The sequence below is a fragment of the Colletes latitarsis genome, chromosome 3 (genome assembly GCF_051014445.1).
Source record: "Colletes latitarsis isolate SP2378_abdomen chromosome 3, iyColLati1, whole genome shotgun sequence".
Taxonomy (NCBI): Eukaryota; Metazoa; Arthropoda; class Insecta; order Hymenoptera; family Colletidae; genus Colletes; species Colletes latitarsis.
The window spans coordinates 40,510,206-40,531,203 of NC_135136.1; the positions used below are offsets into that span (position 1 = coordinate 40,510,206).

Consider the following 20,998-nt stretch of genomic DNA (forward strand, 5'->3'; position numbering starts at 1 on the left):
GATTCGTCCGTATCGTTGTGTCGTGGATCGATCGTTCCCCGCGCGTTATTTCTAAATCTTTGTTTTATCGAGATTAGAATCAACGTGCAGGCGCTTAATTGGTCGAAAGGTTCTACGTTTCAAAATATTAGGTTGCGAAACAAGTCCGTCGGCGTTTCTTTATGTGAATATTAAACGCTGCCAATCATATTGTACGGTTCTCGGTGAAATATCGCGAGACCAACACGAAAATAGATCATCCGCGAGCTTTATTTAGACCGATATTAGGCGAAAGTAAATCGTAACGTGTGCTCGATGTGTTCTCAGGCGGCGATAGAGCAAACGAGAATGCCCGGATGGAACTGCCCGGAAGCGGAGTCGATGAGAATGGCGTCCATCAGCGAGGGCAAACATTCGAATCAATAATAGCCAATCTCGTGCCTAATTCCACGACACGAAACCCGAGGCGTCTAGGCCGTGGATCGCCGACAGACCGCGCGAGACGCGTCGTCGACGGAAGGGATCACGATACTCTCATCATCCAGCTTTCTGTCTCCGTCCATGGGCCATGTTTCGCGGCGGCGTACGAAGGAAAAAGAAAATATTATCGACGGTCGACCCGCGTGTATCGTCTTTGTTCCGTACCTGTCGCGTCTTACGTTCGCGAGGAGTCGAGACGTCGAAACGCGGACCGGATCCAAAAAGAATCGTCGATCGTCGGCCAGCGACGCATCGAATGAAGCGAACGAGATATCGAATCGATACCGTGGATCGGGAGATTCCCGTGGAGACCGATGATCCCGCGAGAAACAGCGGGAGAGCAACGTAGGATTAAAAAGGAAGTACGTAGCTTAACTTTAAATAGCTGGACCTTTCGGAAGAACAAAGGACGAAGATGGTGGAAGAAAGGGAAGCTTAAAAATAAAGCTCGCCGATCTGGGCGAAACTCGATAGAGAAAGAGAGAGAGAAAGTATTAGAGAAAACACCGTAAATAATTGTTCCTATCCGATGAAACGAATAGTTTAGACCAGACAATAATAATCAGAAAATAATCAGTATAAAAATCAGTGGATGTCAGTTGTTGGGAAATATCCTACGAGTCGCGTAGTCGAAACATTTTTTTTTTCGCGAAAATTAACCACGGAAAAGATCGCTTTGCAATTGTTTTTCTTTTGTTGTTTTTTCTTCTTCTACCGATCGTCGAAAGTTCCGAGTTCGGCGCAAGTTCCTCAACGCGAATCATCGCCACTCAAACGCAAAAAATAGAACGATTCGCGCGTCGAAAATACTAGAGATACAGGGGCGCTCTCGAAGCGAGAATCAAGAACCCAAGAGAACACCTACGTTCCGCCGTCTCGGAAGTTCCGGTTAAATCGCTGGTGAACGATTATCACGAATTTCTGTTTATTTCAGAGACGCAGACACGAGGCTTGCTCGCAAGCAGTTTCACTTGTAAATGTGTGTATAACGCGTACTGTCCATTCAATACAGACGTTATTTATTTATTTCAGTCCTACGTGTTAAGGTATACGTATTTTCGTCCGTTTCGTTCGCACAATGCACCGCAGCCGGTCGAACTAATTAGGGAAATCCTTGTCGATTAACTTTAAATTATTGCGCGTGTTAACGCCGTTCAAAAGAATCAGAGGATCGAGCGGCGAAGTGTAAATCGTTTAATTTCGTCTGAAAGCTTTCGTTTGTTCCCTCGGTCGCGCGAGATCTTCTAATTATTTTGAGCGTCGATTGTACAGGTTTGATTCTCGAAATTGTCGAACGCTTTAATTGTTTCGAACGGCGGTGTAATTTGGCGAGATCGCGTATCGAGAGGGCGCAGAAGACGCTCGATGCGTGGTCCCCTGTGTGTGGTCCGTGCGGCGCGGGAAACAAGAGCCTCGGTACGGTGTTCGTTAACTATTAATCGGTTAAATTCTAATGGCGGAAAACGGGGAAACGATCGGTGGCGTGGTCTCGCGCGAGCTGATCCCGCCCACTCGCCCTTCGCTTGTAAATAGTAAATTATCCGTGCAAGGGTCGCGACCGTTCGATTCGTTCTCCGTTGAATTTATCTGACGAGTAATTATCCCGTTTGTAGCGGACAAACTACAATCATGACGCTCTCGTTAAGCTCTCGTGTGTGACGCCTGTTAAGTGTGTTCAGTGTGACGTTCGACGACAAATAAATTTATCGGGAGACGAGTCGACCGGGTGACAGGGTTGATCGCTCGCGCGACGGGACGCGTCGCGACGCGGAAGCCGACGAAAATAACCGCGCGCGATCTCGCGAGTTTCGAAAGACACCGAACGCGAGATGTTCCTCGCGCCACGCCGCCGACGCCGACGTCGACGCCGTCTCGAGGATAGAAGAGAGGCGCGAGCGATATTTTTTTTCTCGTCGTTCGTACTCCGACGCACTCGAGAGAATCTATCTGTATTCGACGGCGATTTGTATATTTGTAGATACCGCGGAGTGAAAGAGAAGCTTCCAAACGCTCTATGCATCGTCTTGCTCCTCTTGTGTCCAACGCGTCGCGATCGGTACGACCGCGCTTATTGGTTTCGCGTCGTTTCGTCGGTCGTTTTCTCCATGGGCTTTACGGTGGGAAAATTGGAATCCTGAAGAAGCCGAGATTCGACGGCGGGACGAGACGAGTCGCGACAAAAGAGGAGCGTGGCCTAAGAGAGAAGTGTGTTTCACGGGGACGAAGCCCGAATAATTTATAAATAGTCCTAATTAACGTGGAGAAACCGCGTGATTCTAATTTAATTCCTTACCCCTTCGAAAACCCCCCCGACCCCCCCTCACGTCGTACGTCTCATACTTTGTACTTGGTTCCTAATTTATTCTTATTTTCGTAATTATTAATTGTCACGATTTAACTATTATTACTAATCACGATCATTAGTTACGATCGAACAATTTATTCATTTTTATTATTACTATCGATCGTTCGATTAATCAATTAATTCCTAATAACTAGCTCGCGTATTTGGTTAACGATACGTTTTAAGGACACGATTTATTATTTATGGAAACAAAAAAAAAAAAAATGAGAAAGAAACTAAAAAACGGAAAGAAGCACGCAATATACGACGCGAGTGCCCGGCGAGCTGAACCGCGATCGAAGGAGGCATCGGAGTGTGGCGCCTGTGTTGTTCTCCAATTGGAAAAGCCCATTATCCGGTAAAAAAAAAGAAAAAAAAGAAAAAAAAATAGAAAGAAAAACGATCTTCCTTGCGGCGGCGCGGCAAAATGCAAAACGAATTCGTACGATTCGTCGAACGAAGCTTGTCCGGAGGGATCTAACGAGTTCGAGTAATTGTTGCCGATCGATGATCGTCGATTTACCTTTATCCTTTCGGGAACGAGCCGATCGGTTTGCAAATTACGAAAACAAATTTCATCGTGGACTAGCAATTACTCGAACGCGAGCAGCGGATGGCCGATCGCTGAAATTTCGCAGAGCGATCGAAGGAAGATCGTGGGTGGACCGACGATCGTCGGCTAGTAGCGTAAAATATCGTCGTCGCGAACGAGTGATTGCCCGAGACACGCCGTTTCTTCAATTTCCGTTAACCGATCCCAAGGAACAGATCCGCCCGCGTTTATCTTTACTTTGGAAATCGTTATTCGTTCACCGTGGATCGTTGGTCGAGTGCAATGGCTCGGGCTCGCGATTCGACGATATATCGTTTAAGCGTGCAGACAAGTGGTGGCATTTTAGTACATCAGACAGCGCCGTAGCCGTGTTATCGCGAAGATCAAGACGAAGAAGAGTACCGAGGAGAGGGAAGGAGAGAAAGAGAGAGAGAGAGCGAAAATGATGTCGCTGGGACGAGAAAAAAAATCGGTTGGTTCAGAGACGAAAGAAATTCAAACAATTTTCTTTGGTACGCGTCACACGCCGAGTAGAACTGTCTTTGAAAGAACTTTTGGGGGTTTGTGCGTGTGGGGTTGGCCGTACCGGTCGATCGAAACGACTCGTGGACGTCGGAATCGTTAAATTCGCGACGGGCTCGGTTCGTCGTACCGATCGACTCCGTTCGACCATGTTATCCACCCTTTCTTGGTTTGCCTCTTTGCGTTCCCGAATATCTCTGTCTTCTTCTTCTTGTTGTTTTCATTTTGCATTTTCCTTTTTTAATTTCCGGACGGAAATCTTCGCGCCCAGAGACACGCGGAAGGTTTCCAGACGAAATTTCTTTCGTGAATTGCGTGCGCTTTAAAATGACGGCGGATGGTAGGTACCCCCGTCCGACATACCAAATCCGTACTCTATCGCGCGGTATGCTGTTCGTTGTAAATGTACCAAAGACAATGTCGATTAACTGACAAATAAGTAGTTTATTTAATGAAAAATGATGTGAAAACGGAGAACCGTGAGAGAAGAGGCGCGCTCGCCCGCGTACGCTCTTTAGAAAGAGCAAGAACGATTAAATGCGGGACACATATATGTATATATAAATATAAATACGTGTATGTATATTTATATATATATGTATAGACATTATATACGAAAGTTATCTATCCAAAGGAAGCTGCTAAAGTGTCATTTAGCTAGACGAGATTGATCACTGGATCCGCAATGTTGCATCGAAACATTGTTATTATTTTTGTAAAGAAAACCATGTACATGTATTAACTTAGCGTGCTCTGCGTATGGAAGCTTACGATATGTTGATTATTATTATTATTGCTATTATTATTATTATTATTATCTATTTTTATTATTATTATTATCTATTATTATTATGATTATGATTATTATTATTATTATTATTATATTGAAAGGAATAAAAACTTGTAATCTTGTTTCCCGAAATGTTTAAATAGCATAAATATCGAGATCTTACACGTTACCATTTTTATACTTCATTCGTTTTTCCCGCCTGCCTTCGTTCGACGTCCAACCAGAGATTCTAACCCTAACGAGAAACTGGTTCGATTTTCGGTTTCATATAGGAAAGACTTGGGCATGTTGATATATTCTTCGGTTTTCGATTTCTGTAATTTTAATTCGAGTTAATTACTTTATTCTAATATACGGTTAACCTCCTACGATTCATCTCCGAACGAAATCTAACCATGCAGAAAAGGTTAAAGAATCGATAAAAGAAGCTAGACACGCGTAGTACAAAGAGATATCGTAAAAAGAAAAAATAATTATGCAGTACAAATGTTTCTATTTTTCATCTTACCGTTTTGAATACACTGTCAATGCGTTGTTGGAATTTTTCCGATTATAACAAACCCAAATACTACACAAATCAAATAACTTTTAACTAACTTGACACGTATAATATTAATATACATAATTGATATGTAGTGTTTAGACTCTAATTTTAAAATGTATTTTGACCAGTTCTCAAAGTACTGTACGTTGCCTAATAAAAGCGCGGGCAACCAGTAACCATTATGGCGGCCAACTTCGTTAGTCAAGGATATGTCTAAAGAAAAAACTAATATCAACGTATTAAATGACAATGCAAAAAATAAGTACTTGAAAAAACGACAAAAAATAAAATAAATAACGTGTAATAGACGTAGGGTTTCTAATCAAAATATATAATATTCTATTACAACATTTGATTCGCGTTTGGACCTCGGCAGTACTTCCGGTGTAACGGTTTCGGCTAGTACAATATTGGCAATTTTAAAACTATCGTACAAGCGGGAATCTCGTCGTTTAATTTCGGATAAAATGTTAAATTGGTAACGTTATATAAGCCAGATTCATAAAAGAAGTAAGGTGAATTATAAGTGAACGGAATTTAACTTACGAATCGAACAATCTCTTCACGAAAGTGCTTGAATACTTGAGTTCCATTTTGATTGCGCGAATGTTCGTTACAGTGTATCCGATCACCTTTAAATTGCAGTGCTTTAAAACGATCGTATAAGAGTCGAAACTTATCGTTTGAATTGATAATTATCGTTTACGTAATGTTAATATAACGGTTGAGAAAATTAAGTTACGTCGAACCAGCAAATTTCAATCTATTCTATCCGTGCACCACCAGCAGATTAGACTTCCCGTGGCGGTTCAGGGAAACGTTCGCTTCATACCGGCTGGAAATTGCTGAGCTATGTAAGTCCATACACTTCCTAATTACTATTTAATGTTCATTACTCCGATAATGAACGCTATCCTGAGTCCAGGTCAATGGCCTTATTCGCGCGATAGACCGGAATCTTATGAATATTCAATCGCCGGTCCGACCAATGTTACGTTTCACTGCATCTTTCCCTATGCAGATTTTGCATTCGAAATGTTCGAGATCGCTCAAGTTACGTAACTTGTACAATTATAAGTTGTATAATATTAGGCAAACTTAGTTACTAAACGTACGAAAAGATTAAACTCAAACACGAAGAAATAAAAAGTCAATTTTTAACTTTATTATATAATAAAATGATTCCTTTTTTTATGGCAATATAAAGTAAAGTTACTAGGCTTCATGCGCAAAAAGTAATTCATTGATATTTAGAAGCATGCTTTCACTTATGAAATGCTCTCTTTGGTATGCCAAAGTTGTTAGTTTTTATGTATATTAACATATTAATTTTATATTATGTTGACTTGTTTGAAACATACTGTAAATTTGTTCTTAACGGGACGCATACAATCAATATACATATATATATACATACGTAATACAGTCGCACTTTAATCTTGAAAAGAAGATTAATTATATAAAAAGTACATCATACGTTTCAACAAACAAAGTAAAGGAACTTTTACAATAATTGTCACGATTAAGTGTTATGGTAATGTTAAAACTGTTACAGTAATTCTTCAGTTTTAAATGTTATAGAAACATTGCCAAGATTTTATTCAATTAACGACAAAGAAATAAAAAGTCAACAGAACATGAACATAAACGTTTAAACTTTTAAATAATATAAATTATTTAATTAAATATCACAAAATTCGTGTCATCTGAGTTAGAAAGAACAGTTATGTTTTACACTGTTTACGCGATTGCCATAAGGATAGTTTCTTTCTTAAATAGCATGTCCAGAAGTCTAATTGACGAGAATTGAATAGTCCATTGAGCTGTACTGTAGTTCGAGTACAAAGAGGTGCAGTTGGGGTCCAATTCATTATAGTATACACTACATTCTTGAATCTATGTCTAGACAAGCTCAGCAATGCTGAGATTATACCTTCTTGTTGTTCTTCTGATCCTAATTAAGAATACAAACGGTACATTAGCAGAATGTTCGGTACTATGTGTGAAGTAAATATAGAATTAATTGAATGAAAATACCTTCGCCAGATTTGCTTAAGTCACATAATTGTTCAACAATTCCACTGACCACATTATCGTTGTCTGCTACTGGAAACGCACGCATAAGATTACCTAAAATAAGAAATTTCTTAACAAAAAAAGTTCAAACTTAAATGTTTCCCATTTTATTGAATGCGAGACTTACCAAGCAAACAAAATGCTCTGTACTGGCTCGGTAGTTTATTATTAATTATCATTGGTAATAGTGCACTTTGAATGATGTTCTTGTACGTCCACGCTGTGCCCTCTTTCTTTGCCAAAAGTATAATGGCTGTTTCTATTTCAACACTAGACTTTTCTAGGAGATAAATTGATTCGAATTAACTTATCTATATTAAATTAAATTTGAAATAAAATAATGTTTGTTTACCCTGAAGAGCTGTTAAAAGTTCTTTCAACACATCTTTCGAAACTGTTCCCATTTGATAATTATAAAATACTGATACTAAATTCTTCAGGGCGCTGAGTTTGGGAAAGTTCTGGGCCTGTTGTGCCATGATGAGATGCGCCATACATTTTGGCAAAAGTTCTGTAAATGATAAACAGTAAATACAGGACAATTAATTTCTAAATTATTCGATTCGCTTCCAATTATTAAGAATCTATCCTAAAAGTTGTACACACCATTACTTGTTTCACTATTTGGGAATACTTCTGGCCAACAGGTGAATACTGTATATAAAACAATTGTTGCATTAAGTCCCAAACAATACAGAGCATCGCAACAAAATATCCTTACTCTTTCTCTGTCTTTCTTTATTCGCGCTAGAACGGTGTACATCCTAGCAAGTGACTCCACGATTGGCTTCTAAACATGCAAAAATATTATCATGAATTGTCTTATTAAATTTCAATGCAACAGATTAAAATGTCCAAGAAAAATTGAAACCTCTATTGTCTGGTTAATTCTATACAGTTTGTATTCTATGCCAGCCTGAACGAATTGAAAAATCATTGGCTTTGATCCTTCTAAATCAACTAATAACGCAACAATTCTTTGCTGTGTTATTGTCATTAACGGTGCAGGTGGTGTGTGAGTGTTATCTAAACTCTTCTCGCATTCTTCCAGTGTACTCAATAAATCCACGATTCCTCTAGAATTGTATAACACGTTAATAATTGCTTGCATCGTGTTTACGTCTTTACGCCAACGTTATAAAACATTTATTGTTATAAATATGGGTGTACTACGATACTAACTTTGCTATGATACGAGGAGTGCAGGTAGATTTCAATTTTTCAATTACATCCCAATGTACAGATGTTTCCCAGTCACCATCCACGAGCCTTTTTAATTGCTTTTTTACAAATTTATCTAAAATAGACATAATACATATATACTGACTGCATACTTCTATTTTTTAAGAATTAATTGACAAAAGCACTCTTACTTGTTATTGAATAAATATGCAGATGATTTTTAAATTGATTTTTACAGCTTTTATTTTGAAATCTACTTTCACTAATATACTGATGCAGTTTCATAAGCGGATGATGTGATGTTAATGTAATCATTGCATTAGAATTTAGTTGCTCTGTACAGACATTCATTGCATCTTCAATGTTCAAGTTTCTTTCTTTTGTATCATTTTTTTGACCATTAATTGATTGTATACATTTTGAATTTGAAAACGAATAACTGGAATCGTATGAATGCTCGATCTTTATAATATTTTGGATACTTTCGCTAGATATTTCAAAGTCAGTTTCAGAAACAGCACGACTTCCACGGTAATTACATTTGTCATGATTAAGTTGAAAGTCTGCCTCACAAAACGATTCTTTTCCTAAATTGTGAGGTTCATTAAAATTTGAATTTTCAATTATTTCAGCAGGTTGCTCATTTACATTATCCCTTGTTCGATTATTGCAACATGAAAGGGACTCATTTTCATTCTCCTGTTTTAAACTTTCACGCTCCTCGTTCGATTCAATCTCCATTTCATTTAATTCCATTACTTTTTCGGGCGTATCATTCATAATGGACTTAGAAAGGGTAGTAGAATTATCAGAACAATCCACTTCTGTACTCGATGAAGTTCGTATTTCCAAATCATTTTCGGATGAATGTTTAATGTCAGCAATAAATACTTCATCAACATTATTATTTTTTATAACATTTGTTATGTTAGAATTTGTTATACTTACACAATTTGGTTTTAACTCCTCTACTCCGTTATTACATTTCTTTTCTAACGCTGCATTACTGTCATCCTTCACAATTTCCTGCATAGCTGAAAATGGCTCATTGAATGTTTGCTTTATTGTGTTTCCATCAATTTTAGTACTATTATCAGCACCGACTTGTGATGTCATTGTATTTCTTATACTTTTTACTAAACGTTTTCCGACCTGTGAATTCTTTTGTTTGGTTGTTGTGCTTTTAGGTACATGTGCGATACGAGCTCTTTTTCTAGGTATACAACAATTATCATTGTTATTAGACTCCGTTTTATTGACTAAATGATTTTGTTCTTGTGGAATGTTAGAATTTTCGTGGTTACAGTTTTGTACTTGATGGTTTGAAACATTCTGATTCACCTTTTTAATTTGACTGTTCTTTCTTAAATTTCTTAGTTTTGTAAATAAATCTTTTCGGCCACCGCGCTTGTTCGAGTCCTGACGTTCACTTATTTTCCTCTTTCTGGTAGAATACACGTTGTTAAAGGTAGATTTAGTTTGAGAAATTGCACCATTAAAATGGGAAACTTTTGTTCCCTTTTCATCCTCCGTTTTATCGTTGTGTTCATTTAAATTTAGTATTTCGGAATTAATACTTGTGCCAATTAATTCATTAGATTTAATCCTCTTTCTGGTAGAATACACGTTGTTAAAGGTAGATTTAGCTTGAGAAATTGCACCATTAAAATGAGAAACTTCTGTTTCTTTTTCATCCTCCGTTTTATCGTTGCGTTCATCTGAGTTTAGTATTTCGGAATTAATACTTGTGTCTATCAATTCGTTAGATTTAATTACTTTCATAGGGGATTTCTCTACAGACCGAAGCTTTCCCGACTTAACATTTTCAGTGAAAAATGATATATTTTGTATAGAAGACTTTGCTTCTATCATATTGTTACACTTCCTCGCATTTGAACATGCTCTTACATCTAATTCGAGTTGTTTAGAAGATTCGATCGAATCTGACAATATTCCTGAGTCGGTTTCACCCCCTATAGATTTAACAGACTCAACAGAGTTTCGTATGGCTTGTACACTTCCGGGTTCATCTATATCGGTAGACTGAGTGGAACATGTTTTCAAATGATTGCTAGATTTCGAACGAGAAGTAGACATTTCTACACGCGATACATTTTTCCCCTCCATTCTAACATCTGTATTTATGCGAGGACTATCGTTAAATAAAACATCGTATGAATCTGTATCGGAATCAGTAATTGACTTATCTAAAGCTTCCGTTTCATTTGGCACCAAATTAGATTTATTGAGCAGCATAGAATGCCGATGTTTACATTTCTTTGATCTCTTCCTGTTAGGACTCGGTTCGATTTTTTCCACGACTGACTCAACTTTCCAAGAACCAGTACACCCACTTTGCAACCTCTTTCTAGGTTTTAACCGAGACAATTTATATTTATTCAAATTTTTATTACTACATTTATTTACATTAAATTGTCTCTTTGCCTTGTTATCATAAATGTCGGACATTGCCTTCCACATCTCGATCAAATTCAACTGCATAGAATTATTAGTGTTATACATGCAACAAGGACTTGGATGTTTGTGTTGCCAAAAGTTATTGCTCTCTTCCAATTTCCTTTTATTGAATTTCTTCTTTATCTTTATTTCTAGCGTGTCTATCCTCTTTTGTAACGAAGAAATAAGTGACAATGAAGATGCTATATCTTTCGAATGATTGTTCGGTTCAGTTATATTTGGGTTTGCCAATAACAGAGGATTAACCGGCATCGGTCCAATATAATAGCTACTTTGGTTCATTAAATCGGAACTTTGAGGAAAATTATTGCAATAATTTGCATGGTTTAATCCAATTGGTGCATGCGAATGTAAAAGGCTCGTATTCATAAAGTCTGATTCATTGTTTTGATTCTGTAAATGCGGCGATGGTGTTCCAGACATTACCAATAAGTTTTCAGTTTTCCAGTGTTTGCTGTTAACGTCTAAAATAATATAATTTTTTAATATTAATCTTTTTTCTATGCAAACGCGCTTTAAATAATACCTTACCTGTTGATATTTGTAAAGGTGGTGACGCCTTTTTGGAAGGAGAAGAAATTTGTTCGATAATCCTAGGACACGATTTCGTCATAATATTGCATATTTTTTCAAGGGGTGCTGGTTCTAATAGCACTTCACATTTCGCACAAAATATGGGATATATGTCGTCTTTTACTTTATAAAATTCAGCGGTCATTATACATTTATCCGCGACTTCCGGCTGTTGCACTATTTCGTCATTAGCAGCTATTGTATTTGTTCCAATGTCTTTCATTTTTACTTCTATAAAAAAAATAGAATTACATTTATATTAATTTGTATTACTTTCTGGTTTTGTATGGTTCATTCGACTTACTGTTATTATTATTGTTGCTATTTTCTACAGAAATTTGCTTTTCCATTTTTTTAATCTTCATATCATAAGATTTCTTAACATTTTTTAATTCCTGTTCTAATTCCTTAACTTTCACTGAAAAGGAAATTTTATGTTTTGGAAGTTAAAATGGGCATCTGTAATATATTGTTAAATTCTACATGGGTTAGATAATGGAACTTACTTTGTAAAGAAGATTTTTCTAAATCATACTCCATAATCTTTTCATTTTGTTGTCCATCTGTATCTTTTATTTTACATATTAATTGTTGTATATACTGTTGGTCTGCTGCTGTCTTTATTTGATATTCATTCACTTGTGTTGTCAAAGTTTCAATATTTTTCTTATACTCGGTATTTTGCTGGAAGAAAGAGATTTATTCCACAAAAAATAATACATTATTATAGAAAGAATCTTTAGGAGTTGTATAGCACAATACTTACAAGTTCCAATTTAATAACTTTGGCCAATGTAGAATTATAATTACATGTAACTTTTTTTGTTTGCTTAGTTGCTGCATCCAAATCTGTTTTTAATCGCTCACATTCTTTCAATTTATCATTATATTGTTTAATGACTTCACTATAAAAATATTATTTCTTAAATTTTCTCGTATAAAACGATATACAGGGTGTTCGACCAACCCCGGGAAAAATTTTAATGGGAGATTCTAGAGGTCAAAATAAGACGAAAATCAAGGATACTAATTTGTTGATTGACGCTTCGTTAAAAAGTTATAGAAACATTTCCGGCCACACGGTATATTTTTGTTAAAGAATTTTTTTCTCGAAACTGGGTAGGATTTCGAGGGTATGTCTAATCACCAAAAATGATTATAATTGACCCCCGCAACTGAAAATAATTTTTCCGTGAATGATTTGAAATTTTTTAATTTATTTTTTTAATAACTTTTTAACGAAGCCTCAATCAACAAATTGATATTCTTGATTTTCGTCTTATTTTGGCCTCTAGAATCTCCCATTAAAATTTTTCCCACGGGTGGCCAAACACCCTATATACTGGGTACCTCAGATTTCAATAGCAAAATGTTGACAGCATATTCTTTGGGTTTAAATAAAAAAAAAAAATTGTACAGTGTTCCTACTTCACATTTGTATAATATCTTTTAAATAAGGCTTTAAACAACATGTTTATACTTTCTTAAGTTAAAGTTTGGTCATTAAAATCTGGTACACCTTGTATGTGAATATATATAGAGAACAAGTGACTTTTATTTGAGATATCTTACTGTGTTTTACAAATTTTTTGTTTTAACAACAAATAAGATTGCGTTAATTTTTCCAAATTTAAATGGCTTTCCTGTAAAGAAGAAATGTTTACATTTAGAATTCTTGGAATTAGTGGTTTGATATGGTACAATAACAGGTTAATACTCTTATTGCTTTTGCAAAAACATTAAATCAGTTAATACCACAGAAACATATATAAATAAAATAAAAGAGGAATATTGCATATGTAGTATTAGGATAGTATTTTCATTATAAATTATTGTTAAATGTACAGGCAGTATAACCTCAAAATAACCTAGACAAGGGGTGTTATTAAATTCAATATAAAGGTAAAGTTTGAAGAATAAAGTGCTTACTTGAACAGTTTCGTTTACTGTTAAATCCGGATGATTATTGTCCATGTTGGCTTAAATGACATCCAGTACTATTTGTATAAGAATTATTTTATTTCATCAAACGCCGAAAGTCAAACACGTTTGTATGGTGTTTCGCTTTCATGTTTATAGTTCCTGTTAGTGATGACGTCTTTTAAATAAAAAATTACCAAAGAATGGAAGTACACTCTTCTTGTGAGCGTCGATTCTAAATATTTGCAAGAATAATATCTTGAAAGTTAATTGTAGTATAACGAAATTATTAAAATCGGCGAAGAATCCCTTAATGTAAATAATTACCAAAATATAGTGACTTTAATTATAAAATTTGAATATTGCCATCTTGCGTTTCATCGATGTGATTTTCGTTTACGTTGCATGAAATCGTATCACCCAGTGTATTTGTCCAACGGTATCTGCTACTGTGTAATGATAAATTGATTATGTGGATATTAGCAGTTCAGTTTGTATAAAAGAGAAAAAGAGTAAAATTTTTAGTGTGATTGATTGATTAATCATGGCAAGAGAAGGCGAAAGGTATCGAAATTTATCCGCTAGACTTTTGGTCGAAGATGCTACCTTAGTTGTACTGAATGTACCGAGCGGTACAGAATTTGGAATCGATTTAAAATCGTGGAATACAGATCATAGTTTTAAAGGCATAAAAATGATTCCACCAGGATTTCATTATGTCCATTACAGGTAATTATATGGCATTTAATACTTTCGCCTTCGTTGCAGTAACTATGTTTATATACCTTTGTTAAAGTGCTGTAAATGAATTTGGAGAAACAGCACCCAAAATTGGTTTTCTTCATACATTTAAGAAATCTGAATTTTTAGTCAGACGTTGGGATACAAAAGAGGAAGACCTCAGTTCAGAAGGTATAATAATATTTGGTACATATTTCATATATTGAGTAAATGAAACATTTACTAATATTAAACCTTTTATATAAAGTTGTACCAGAGGAAATAGTTCAAAAGCTAAAAGATAATTTGAAAGAATTGAATAGGTATCTGGGGTCTTATCCTTTTGATATATGGACCCAATGGAAGGAATTAACAAATCATGTTAGTCCTTCGCTAATTGAACGTTGTTCACCCATATGTGGGTATGTCCATTGATATTATAAATTATTATCTTCTGTTATTTGGATTCATTCTGTTGTATGATAAAGTCATTTATCTTACTTCAGTTTTGTACGGTCAGCATTAGAATTAGAGCCTTGTAGCGACGCTATGAGACCAAGAGGTGGAGTGTCAAACCCAAAAAAAAGAAGAAGTGCACTCACTACAGAAGCTAAAGAGGAAGAGCTACTTCCTGATTTGAAACCTAGGCCTGGTACAGAGTTAAGACTGTCCAAATTGCCTGATAAAAATTATCCAGATGGTGCATCCCCAACTGAAATTACAAGGCATTCCCTTGATTCCAGTTATGCATTAAATACTCTTATCAATACATTAACAATGTAAGATTAAAATTGTGATATTTTTCACATATTCAAAACTAACTGCTATATCCCTTATTGATTTGTATTTTCCAGACCTATGGAGATTATTGGTGAATTGCAATTGGTATTTGTTTGTTTTCTGGTTGGACAAAATCTCGATGCTTTTGAACACTGGAAAAAGCAAATATATCTTATTTGCGGTGCCGATTCCGCGATATCGGAGCGTCGCGATATTTATTTCGAATTTATGAAAGCAATAGAAATTCAGTTAACGCACGTACCCGAAGATATGCTTTGCGATATTGTGGTTAATAATAATTTTGTTTACTACAACCTACGCATACTCTTTGCAAACATTGAGATCAATTCCGAAGTGGATGGACTTTTAAAGTCTTACGCTTCTCGATTTTGCGAACGGTTAACTAAGAAGTTCTCGTGGGATTTTTGTAATTTACAGGATGAGAATGAAGATGAAGCGCCCGTGGTAGTTTCCTTGGAATAAAAATCCGTGTACGTTTGTAACATGAATGAAGGTACTACCAAGAATGATATAAAACAGCACATACTCATTTTTTGTAAATATTTATAATTTTTAACAAAGATTAGTCAATAATACAAATTTGATTAATGTTTGAAAGTGTACATAGGATACCACATTAGAAATTATAATCCGTATTTTCACATGTATTTTTTAATAAAACATGTAGAATATTAAAATGTATGTCACAGTACAAAGTTTAATATACGCATAAATCAGTCCATTATTTTGAATTGTCATTCTATGGATGCAGGCTGATGACAAATATTTCTTAGTGATTGCGTTTATAACCAGGCCATGCTTCTATTGGTAAAACCAACTAAAAAATTAACAGAATGTTTAATGTAGACTCTTTTGGATTACTCATTGTATACAAGTTAAATTATACTTTGTAAACATTTACCGGATGAACTGTTTGTTGAGTTTGGCTACCAGGTTTAGTTTTCTCTTCAGCATCGCGACGAAGACGCTAAGAAAATTAACAGAAAGTTTAATATAAACTTCTTTTGGATTATTTGTTACATAAAAATTAAATTATATTTTGTAAACATTTACCGGATAGGGTGGTCGTGGAGCAGGAACGTATACTGGTCGGTTAGCGGGGTCAGCTTCCGGTTCGGCTTCGCGACGAAGACGCTAAGAAAATTAATAGAAGGTTTAATAAAGACTTCTTTTGGATTATTTGTTATATAAAAATGAAGTTATATTTTGTAAACATTTACCGGATGGGGTGGACGTGGAGGAGGAACGTATACTGGTCGGTTAGCGGGGTCAGCTTCCGGTTCGGCTTCACGACGAAGACGCTAAGAAAATTAACAGAAGCTTTAATGTAGACTTGTTTTGGATTATTCGCTATATAAAAATTAAATTATATTTTGTAAACATTTACCGGATGGGGTGGTCGTGGAGGAGGAACGTATACTGGTCGGTTAGCGGGGTCAGCTTCCGGTTCGGCTTCACGACGAAGACGCTAAGAAAATTAACAGAAGCTTTAATGTAGACTTCTTTTGGATTTTTCGCTATATAAAAATTAAATTATATTTTGTAAACATTTACCGGATGGGGTGGTCGTGGAGGAGGAACGTATACTGGTCGATTAGCTGGGTCAGCTTCCGGTTTAGCTTCGCGACGGAGACGCTGAAATGAAAAGAATTATTGGTTACAGATTACTAAAACTGGTACGAATTAGTAAATTGGTATATGAATATATAGAATATTTGAAATTTATTTTACCGGATGTGGTGGACCCGGTGGTCCAATTTCCATCATGTCTCCAGCTACCATCGTCGTAAAGACGACGGCTAAAATTGTTAAGGCGACAAATTTCTTCATGTTGAACGTGTATTTTTCACGCTAATACGTATTATTTACACCTGTATTCAAATAATTCGTTATTCGTTACCGACAATCAGTTGCATTCAATAAACAACTTCTTTGATGAGATACAATGTTATTTTTAGATATAAAATAAATGTTTTCTAAAATTGTGCAACATGCAAAACATGTAGTTAGTATCTTACCAGTAGCTGCTCTTCGATAGATGTGATACTTCTCTAGTTTTGGAGAACTTGATGTCTAATGCACTTAGTGACACAGTATTTATACTAAATCTTGAATATATCGTATGCCAAAGTTCATGACTTAATGATAGCTATTCGGGAATTCACCGTTTTCGCGATGCTTTAAAATGAGAATGTTTTCATTGATTTTCCTCAAACGATTTTTGTTGACGAAGCAGAGCTCACGAGTATTTATTGTTAGTCATCAAACTTTATTAATCGAAACTATTGCAGATATCGTCATGCTTTTTTTTTTAAATTAAATAATATACAGAGGTTAATCATTTCAAATGCAAAATACTCGAGGTTTGCGTCACTAATTGTAAGCAATTTAAATTCAATTCAACGTGAAAGCTCTTTGCCAAGCGGGGATTACTGTGAAACAAAAACATCAAATATTATCGATGCGATTTCCGTTAACGGATTTCCCGCTGATGTTTATTTAACACTCGGCTGATTCACATTTACAAACAATTTCTCTTCGTGCCACTATTTTTACTTTGACTCTAACATTTGACGCTAGTTTTTTTATTAAAGAGCAATTAAATTGTATAATAAATTTCATTTAAATAATAGAATTATTACTATATATTCCCATTTTTCTTAATAAATACAAAAAATGTTTCCGCCCGGGATCGAACCGGGGACCTTCCGCGTGTTAGGCGGATGTGATAACCACTACACCACGGAAACCGATGAAATGGATGATATTTTAACGAAAAGTATGGCACTTATCATTAAAAATCGATGAGCACGAAATAAAATTACGCAGCTACGTGTTACTTGCAACAATTTTTATTTTATACAAATTAATGTAATTACAAAGTAACGCAGTTTACTGTTTCTAATGGAACTTATTGGGGAACAATCTGCGCGCTATTTTCGAGAGCTCGCTTCTCTTCCGATAACAACATGACCTTTTCTTCGTACTTCTCTCGCAGATCTCGGAAGAGACAAAGCTGTGTCTCGTATTCTTTCTTCAGGTCCGCGTTCAGTTTCACCGCGGCATCCATTTTATTTATCATCGTGGTGTATCGATCTCGTTCGTCAGTAATTCGAACTTCCATATCGTCGACTTCGGCCTGTAAAAACAAAAAGGGGGTAAAATAGGATCGGTATCGTGGAGCATTCGATTGATTTTGGGTTTACGTAATCGTTCTATCAAGCATTAATTGCAATAGTCAAATATTCGATTATCTAGTTTCACAAATTTATAATTTAAACAATTTACCTGTAGGTGCTTAACTTCCATATTACGGATTTGCAAAAGACTCCTGGTAAGAGACTCTACTTCCTTCAGAGAAGCCACCTGGCTATTCAATGCACTGATTTGTTTCTCCTGGTTAGAACAAGTGCGGATACGATCCTCCAATTGCAACGAGGTCTGAATCAGTTTACCCTTTAGTTGATCCATCATCCTACGATGTAAGACTTCGTCGCCTTCGCCTTTCAACAGAGCGTCGTACGATGCCTGTAACTCTGCTAGCTTCTTCTCTGTGCTTTCTAGTTTTTTCCGATAGCAATCTCGTTCCTCGGTCGCTTTCTATAAACGAAATAGAAATCATTAAAAACATTGTATACAGAGTGTTCGGTCAACCCTGGGAAAAATTGTAATGGGTGATTCTAGAGGCTAAAATAAGACGAAAATCAAGAATACCAGTTTGTTGATGGAAGCTTCGTTAAACAGTTATTAACGTTTAAAGTTCCGCCCGTATTAAATTTTTTTTCTCGAAACTGGTTAGGATTTCGAGGGTATGTCTATTAACCAAAAATGACTGTAATTGACCCCCCTAGCTAAAAATAATTTTTTTAGAATGATTTGAAATTTTTTTTTTTCGCCGAGAAATTTAGGCACCTACCCCCTGTCGATTTTTCTTAAATATTAGTTTTTCATTTTTGATAATTTTGTTTGACGCCCTACAGAAAAGTTGTCTAATACTCTTTTGTAGGTACCCAGGAGCTCTACTCCAGAAAAAAGTTTTATTGAAATATAGTCACTATTGCAAGTGTTATGGCTGTTTGAAAATTGGACCATTTTTATGGGGGTTTTCTCATTTTACGGGGTCAAGGACCAACTTTTCCAATATTTTTATAATTTCTACATATTCTTTACTAAAATACGCGTTGATTGCTTTATTAAACATTAAAATCCTTCAATCCGTTCAGAAGTTATGACGTTTTAAAGAATCGCATGAAATTTCAGGGAACGATTTCTGGCCAGGAATGATATTTTCAGTAATGAATTTTTTTCTCGAAAGTCGATAAGATTTCAGGGATATGTATAAGGACAAGAATTGATTGTAATTGACCCCTGTAACTAAATATAATTTTTTTTAGTATGATTTGAAATTTTTTAATTTTGTCAAAAAATTTCACACCTTCTCGAATTTTTTTCTCGAAAGTGGGTAGGATTTCAGGGGTATGTCTAATGACCAAAAATGATTGTAATTAACCCCTGCAACCAGACATAATTTTTTCAGATAGATTTGAAATCTTTTAATTTAATTTTTTAATAACTTTTTAATGAAGCCTCAGTCAAAAAATTGGAATTCTTGATTTTCGTCTTATTTTAACCTCTAGAATCTCCCATTAAATCTCCCTGTATATCGAACCCAGACCTGGATATTACTCGACGCTTTTTATTCCTAAGTTTTACCTGCGCTTCTTGCTTCAGTTTCGATATCGTAAGTTCATTGTCGCTTACTTTTCTGTCAACGTTCGCGATCGAGTTTTCTTTCAATGTCGACGCTTGATCGGCAATTTCTTTATCCGATTTTCGATCATCGGTAGCTTCGTCGGGTTTCGCGACGAGACAAGTATCTCCGGCGCCTATGGACGGCGGTTGTTGAATTTCAGGTGCACACGGCTGCAATAAGTTAAATCGTTAAGCTGTTTCGAGCGAGATCTTCAAATTACGCTTATGCAACAATTAAATCGACGTGTCTTGAGGTTCGAGAGCAAATGGAAATGATTTGCAAAAATCAAAACGCTTCCCGTTTCGCTTCTCTATGATGGGGGTAAAAATTAATTGATTAACCCCATCTATTTCAAAGCAAAGAAGAGGGGAGCGATTTGATAGTTGTTAAAATTACCGGTTGTTCGTTAGGTTTGCTCTCGGGAAGCATAGTAGCATTGTCTACTATACCCTTTGCAGATTCAGTTACGCATTCACTTTCAGTTACAGTTCCATTCGTAGGTACATTTTCGTTAACAATCTCGGATGTGCTTGTTACGCCTTTCAGAAGCGTATCTGCATTTTGATTTTCCGAGTTATGTACAACTGCAGATTCTGTGGTCTGTGCAGTTGCATTTTCGTTGTTGGTTTCAGGAACGACTGAATTTTCGGTCGAGGGAGCGTTTTTCGCGTTATCCGGTTGATTGGGTTTCGTTATTTCGGATACACACGATTCTTGATCAGCGTCCAATTTAATCGCCTCCGTGTTTGACATTTTTATCTGCAACAAATGTCACTGTTATACGATGCACACGTATTAAAACAGAAGAAAAGCGAATTTGTTTCTTAAGTATTTTCACTGCGATCATCGTTAAACGACGAATATTTGCGGGCCTGAATATTTCTGAACAAAAGCACGTTTCGTGGCTTTAGACACTTTTTTAAACGACGGTAAATTTTTGAAAATTGTGATTCCATCGCGACTCGCTTACGAATCGTGTATAGTCAGAGACGATACACCATATTACACGTCCCACTATAAGCACGAGACCAACTATTAAATTTAAGATTACCGAAAGGTTAGAGAGAGCAATGAGAATCGCTACTCGCGGTGTTTTCTTCGTACACGTATTTTGCTTTCACGCAAAACGGCTGGATATCCAGGACTAACTAAAAGTCTGATGTATTTTTGGACGTTCAAAGGCTCATTCTATTTTAAACTATCGTAGACTTGCGCCAGTCGAATGCCCAACAAACTGAAAATCGTAACGCATTTGACGCGTGTATTTAACAGAAAAATTCTTG

General features: G+C 36.1%; 5 protein-coding genes and 1 non-coding gene across 17 annotated transcripts in view; 2 read left to right on the forward strand and 4 right to left on the reverse strand.

Moving 5' to 3' along the window:
* LOC143340696 (uncharacterized) overlaps positions 1–20,998 on the forward strand; it is a 215,054-nt gene that overhangs the window by 41,383 nt on the left and 152,673 nt on the right. The window contains exon 7 of one of the 2 annotated variants that reach the window (XR_013079487.1): positions 307–3,534. Coding sequence is in view for 1 of the 2 variants with exons in the window: in XM_076762927.1 (XP_076619042.1) it covers positions 307–405 (99 nt within the window). In the remaining variant the exon portion in view is untranslated. Of the gene's footprint in view, positions 1–306; positions 4,801–20,998 lie in introns of those variants that run through there. The other variant, XM_076762927.1, reaches the window with a different exon arrangement.
* On the reverse strand, positions 6,408–13,611 carry LOC143340695 (uncharacterized). Of its 3 annotated transcripts, XM_076762926.1 has the most exons (15): positions 13,451–13,611; positions 13,094–13,164; positions 12,288–12,426; positions 12,028–12,205; positions 11,826–11,939; positions 11,480–11,752; positions 9,419–11,412; positions 8,662–9,256; positions 8,471–8,585; positions 8,160–8,364; positions 7,895–8,078; positions 7,641–7,799; positions 7,416–7,568; positions 7,250–7,342; positions 6,408–7,166 (listed from the first exon to the last, which is right to left on the reverse strand). In XM_076762926.1, the coding sequence occupies exons 1-15, from the start codon at positions 13,493–13,495 to the stop codon at positions 6,937–6,939; spliced, it is 4,548 nt and encodes a 1,515-aa protein (XP_076619041.1). In that variant the 5' UTR covers positions 13,496–13,611; the 3' UTR covers positions 6,408–6,936. The 3 variants fall into 3 exon arrangements, 2 of the variants coding, with proteins under 2 accessions (XP_076619041.1, XP_076619040.1); XM_076762925.1 differs by having other exon boundaries at positions 8,662–11,412; XR_013079486.1 differs by lacking the exons at positions 6,408–7,166; positions 7,250–7,342 and having other exon boundaries at positions 7,429–7,568; positions 7,895–7,942; positions 8,010–8,078; positions 8,662–11,412.
* Positions 13,736–15,686, forward strand: LOC143340697 (protein AAR2 homolog). The gene is made up of 5 exons (XM_076762929.1): positions 13,736–14,170; positions 14,238–14,353; positions 14,430–14,583; positions 14,668–14,940; positions 15,016–15,686. Exons 1-5 carry the CDS (start codon positions 13,986–13,988, stop codon positions 15,422–15,424), a joined length of 1,137 nt encoding a protein of 378 aa, XP_076619044.1. The 5' UTR covers positions 13,736–13,985; the 3' UTR covers positions 15,425–15,686.
* Positions 15,489–17,132, reverse strand: Apid1 (apidaecin 1). 5 transcript variants are annotated; one of them, XM_076762930.1, is made up of 8 exons: positions 16,981–17,129; positions 16,694–16,833; positions 16,517–16,597; positions 16,350–16,430; positions 16,183–16,263; positions 16,016–16,096; positions 15,864–15,929; positions 15,489–15,779 (listed from the first exon to the last, which is right to left on the reverse strand). In XM_076762930.1, the coding sequence occupies exons 2-8, from the start codon at positions 16,790–16,792 to the stop codon at positions 15,732–15,734; spliced, it is 537 nt and encodes a 178-aa protein (XP_076619045.1). In that variant the 5' UTR covers positions 16,793–16,833; positions 16,981–17,129; the 3' UTR covers positions 15,489–15,731. The 5 variants fall into 5 exon arrangements, with proteins under 5 accessions (XP_076619045.1, XP_076619049.1, XP_076619047.1 ...); XM_076762934.1 differs by lacking the exon at positions 16,183–16,263 and having other exon boundaries at positions 16,981–17,132; XM_076762932.1 differs by lacking the exon at positions 16,350–16,430 and having other exon boundaries at positions 16,981–17,131.
* Trnav-aac (transfer RNA valine (anticodon AAC)) lies at positions 17,640–17,712 on the reverse strand. The gene has a single exon. It is a non-coding gene; the product is annotated as a tRNA-Val (tRNA).
* LOC143340395 (uncharacterized) lies at positions 17,799–20,912 on the reverse strand. 5 transcript variants are annotated; one of them, XM_076762292.1, is made up of 6 exons: positions 20,767–20,912; positions 20,394–20,474; positions 20,112–20,363; positions 19,676–19,885; positions 18,251–18,562; positions 17,799–18,101 (listed from the first exon to the last, which is right to left on the reverse strand). In XM_076762292.1, exons 2-6 carry the CDS (start codon positions 20,466–20,468, stop codon positions 17,874–17,876), a joined length of 1,077 nt encoding a protein of 358 aa, XP_076618407.1. In that variant the 5' UTR covers positions 20,469–20,474; positions 20,767–20,912; the 3' UTR covers positions 17,799–17,873. The 5 variants fall into 5 exon arrangements, with proteins under 5 accessions (XP_076618407.1, XP_076618406.1, XP_076618405.1 ...); XM_076762291.1 differs by lacking the exon at positions 20,767–20,912 and adding an exon at positions 20,554–20,683; XM_076762290.1 differs by having other exon boundaries at positions 20,112–20,474; positions 20,767–20,911.

Coding starts and splice junctions, on each gene's coding strand:
- LOC143340695 (XM_076762925.1), bottom strand. CDS start 13,495: ATGGACAATAATCATCCGGATTTAACAGTAAACGAAACTGTTCAA. Junction 13,165..13,450: donor CAGTAAACGAAACTGTTCAA/GTAAGCACTTTA, acceptor TCTTCTTTACAG/GAAAGCCATTTAAATTTGGA. Junction 8,365..8,470: donor ACTCCTCGTATCATAGCAAA/GTTAGTATCGTA, acceptor ATACAATTCTAG/AGGAATCGTGGATTTATTGA.
- LOC143340697 (XM_076762929.1), top strand. CDS start 13,986: ATGGCAAGAGAAGGCGAAAGGTATCGAAATTTATCCGCTAGACTTTTG. Junction 14,354..14,429: donor GGAAGACCTCAGTTCAGAAG/GTATAATAATAT, acceptor TTTTATATAAAG/TTGTACCAGAGGAAATAGTT. Junction 14,941..15,015: donor CTTATCAATACATTAACAAT/GTAAGATTAAAA, acceptor TGTATTTTCCAG/ACCTATGGAGATTATTGGTG.
- Apid1 (XM_076762930.1), bottom strand. CDS start 16,792: ATGAAGAAATTTGTCGCCTTAACAATTTTAGCCGTCGTCTTTACGACG. Junction 16,097..16,182: donor CTCCACGTCCACCCCATCCG/GTAAATGTTTAC, acceptor TAATTTTCTTAG/CGTCTTCGTCGCGAAGCCGA. Junction 15,930..16,015: donor CTCCACGACCACCCTATCCG/GTAAATGTTTAC, acceptor TAATTTTCTTAG/CGTCTTCGTCGCGATGCTGA.
- LOC143340395 (XM_076762289.1), bottom strand. Junction 19,886..20,111: donor GCAAACCTAACGAACAACCG/GTAATTTTAACA, acceptor AACTTATTGCAG/CCGTGTGCACCTGAAATTCA. Junction 18,563..19,675: donor AACTGAAGCAAGAAGCGCAG/GTAAAACTTAGG, acceptor TTTCGTTTATAG/AAAGCGACCGAGGAACGAGA.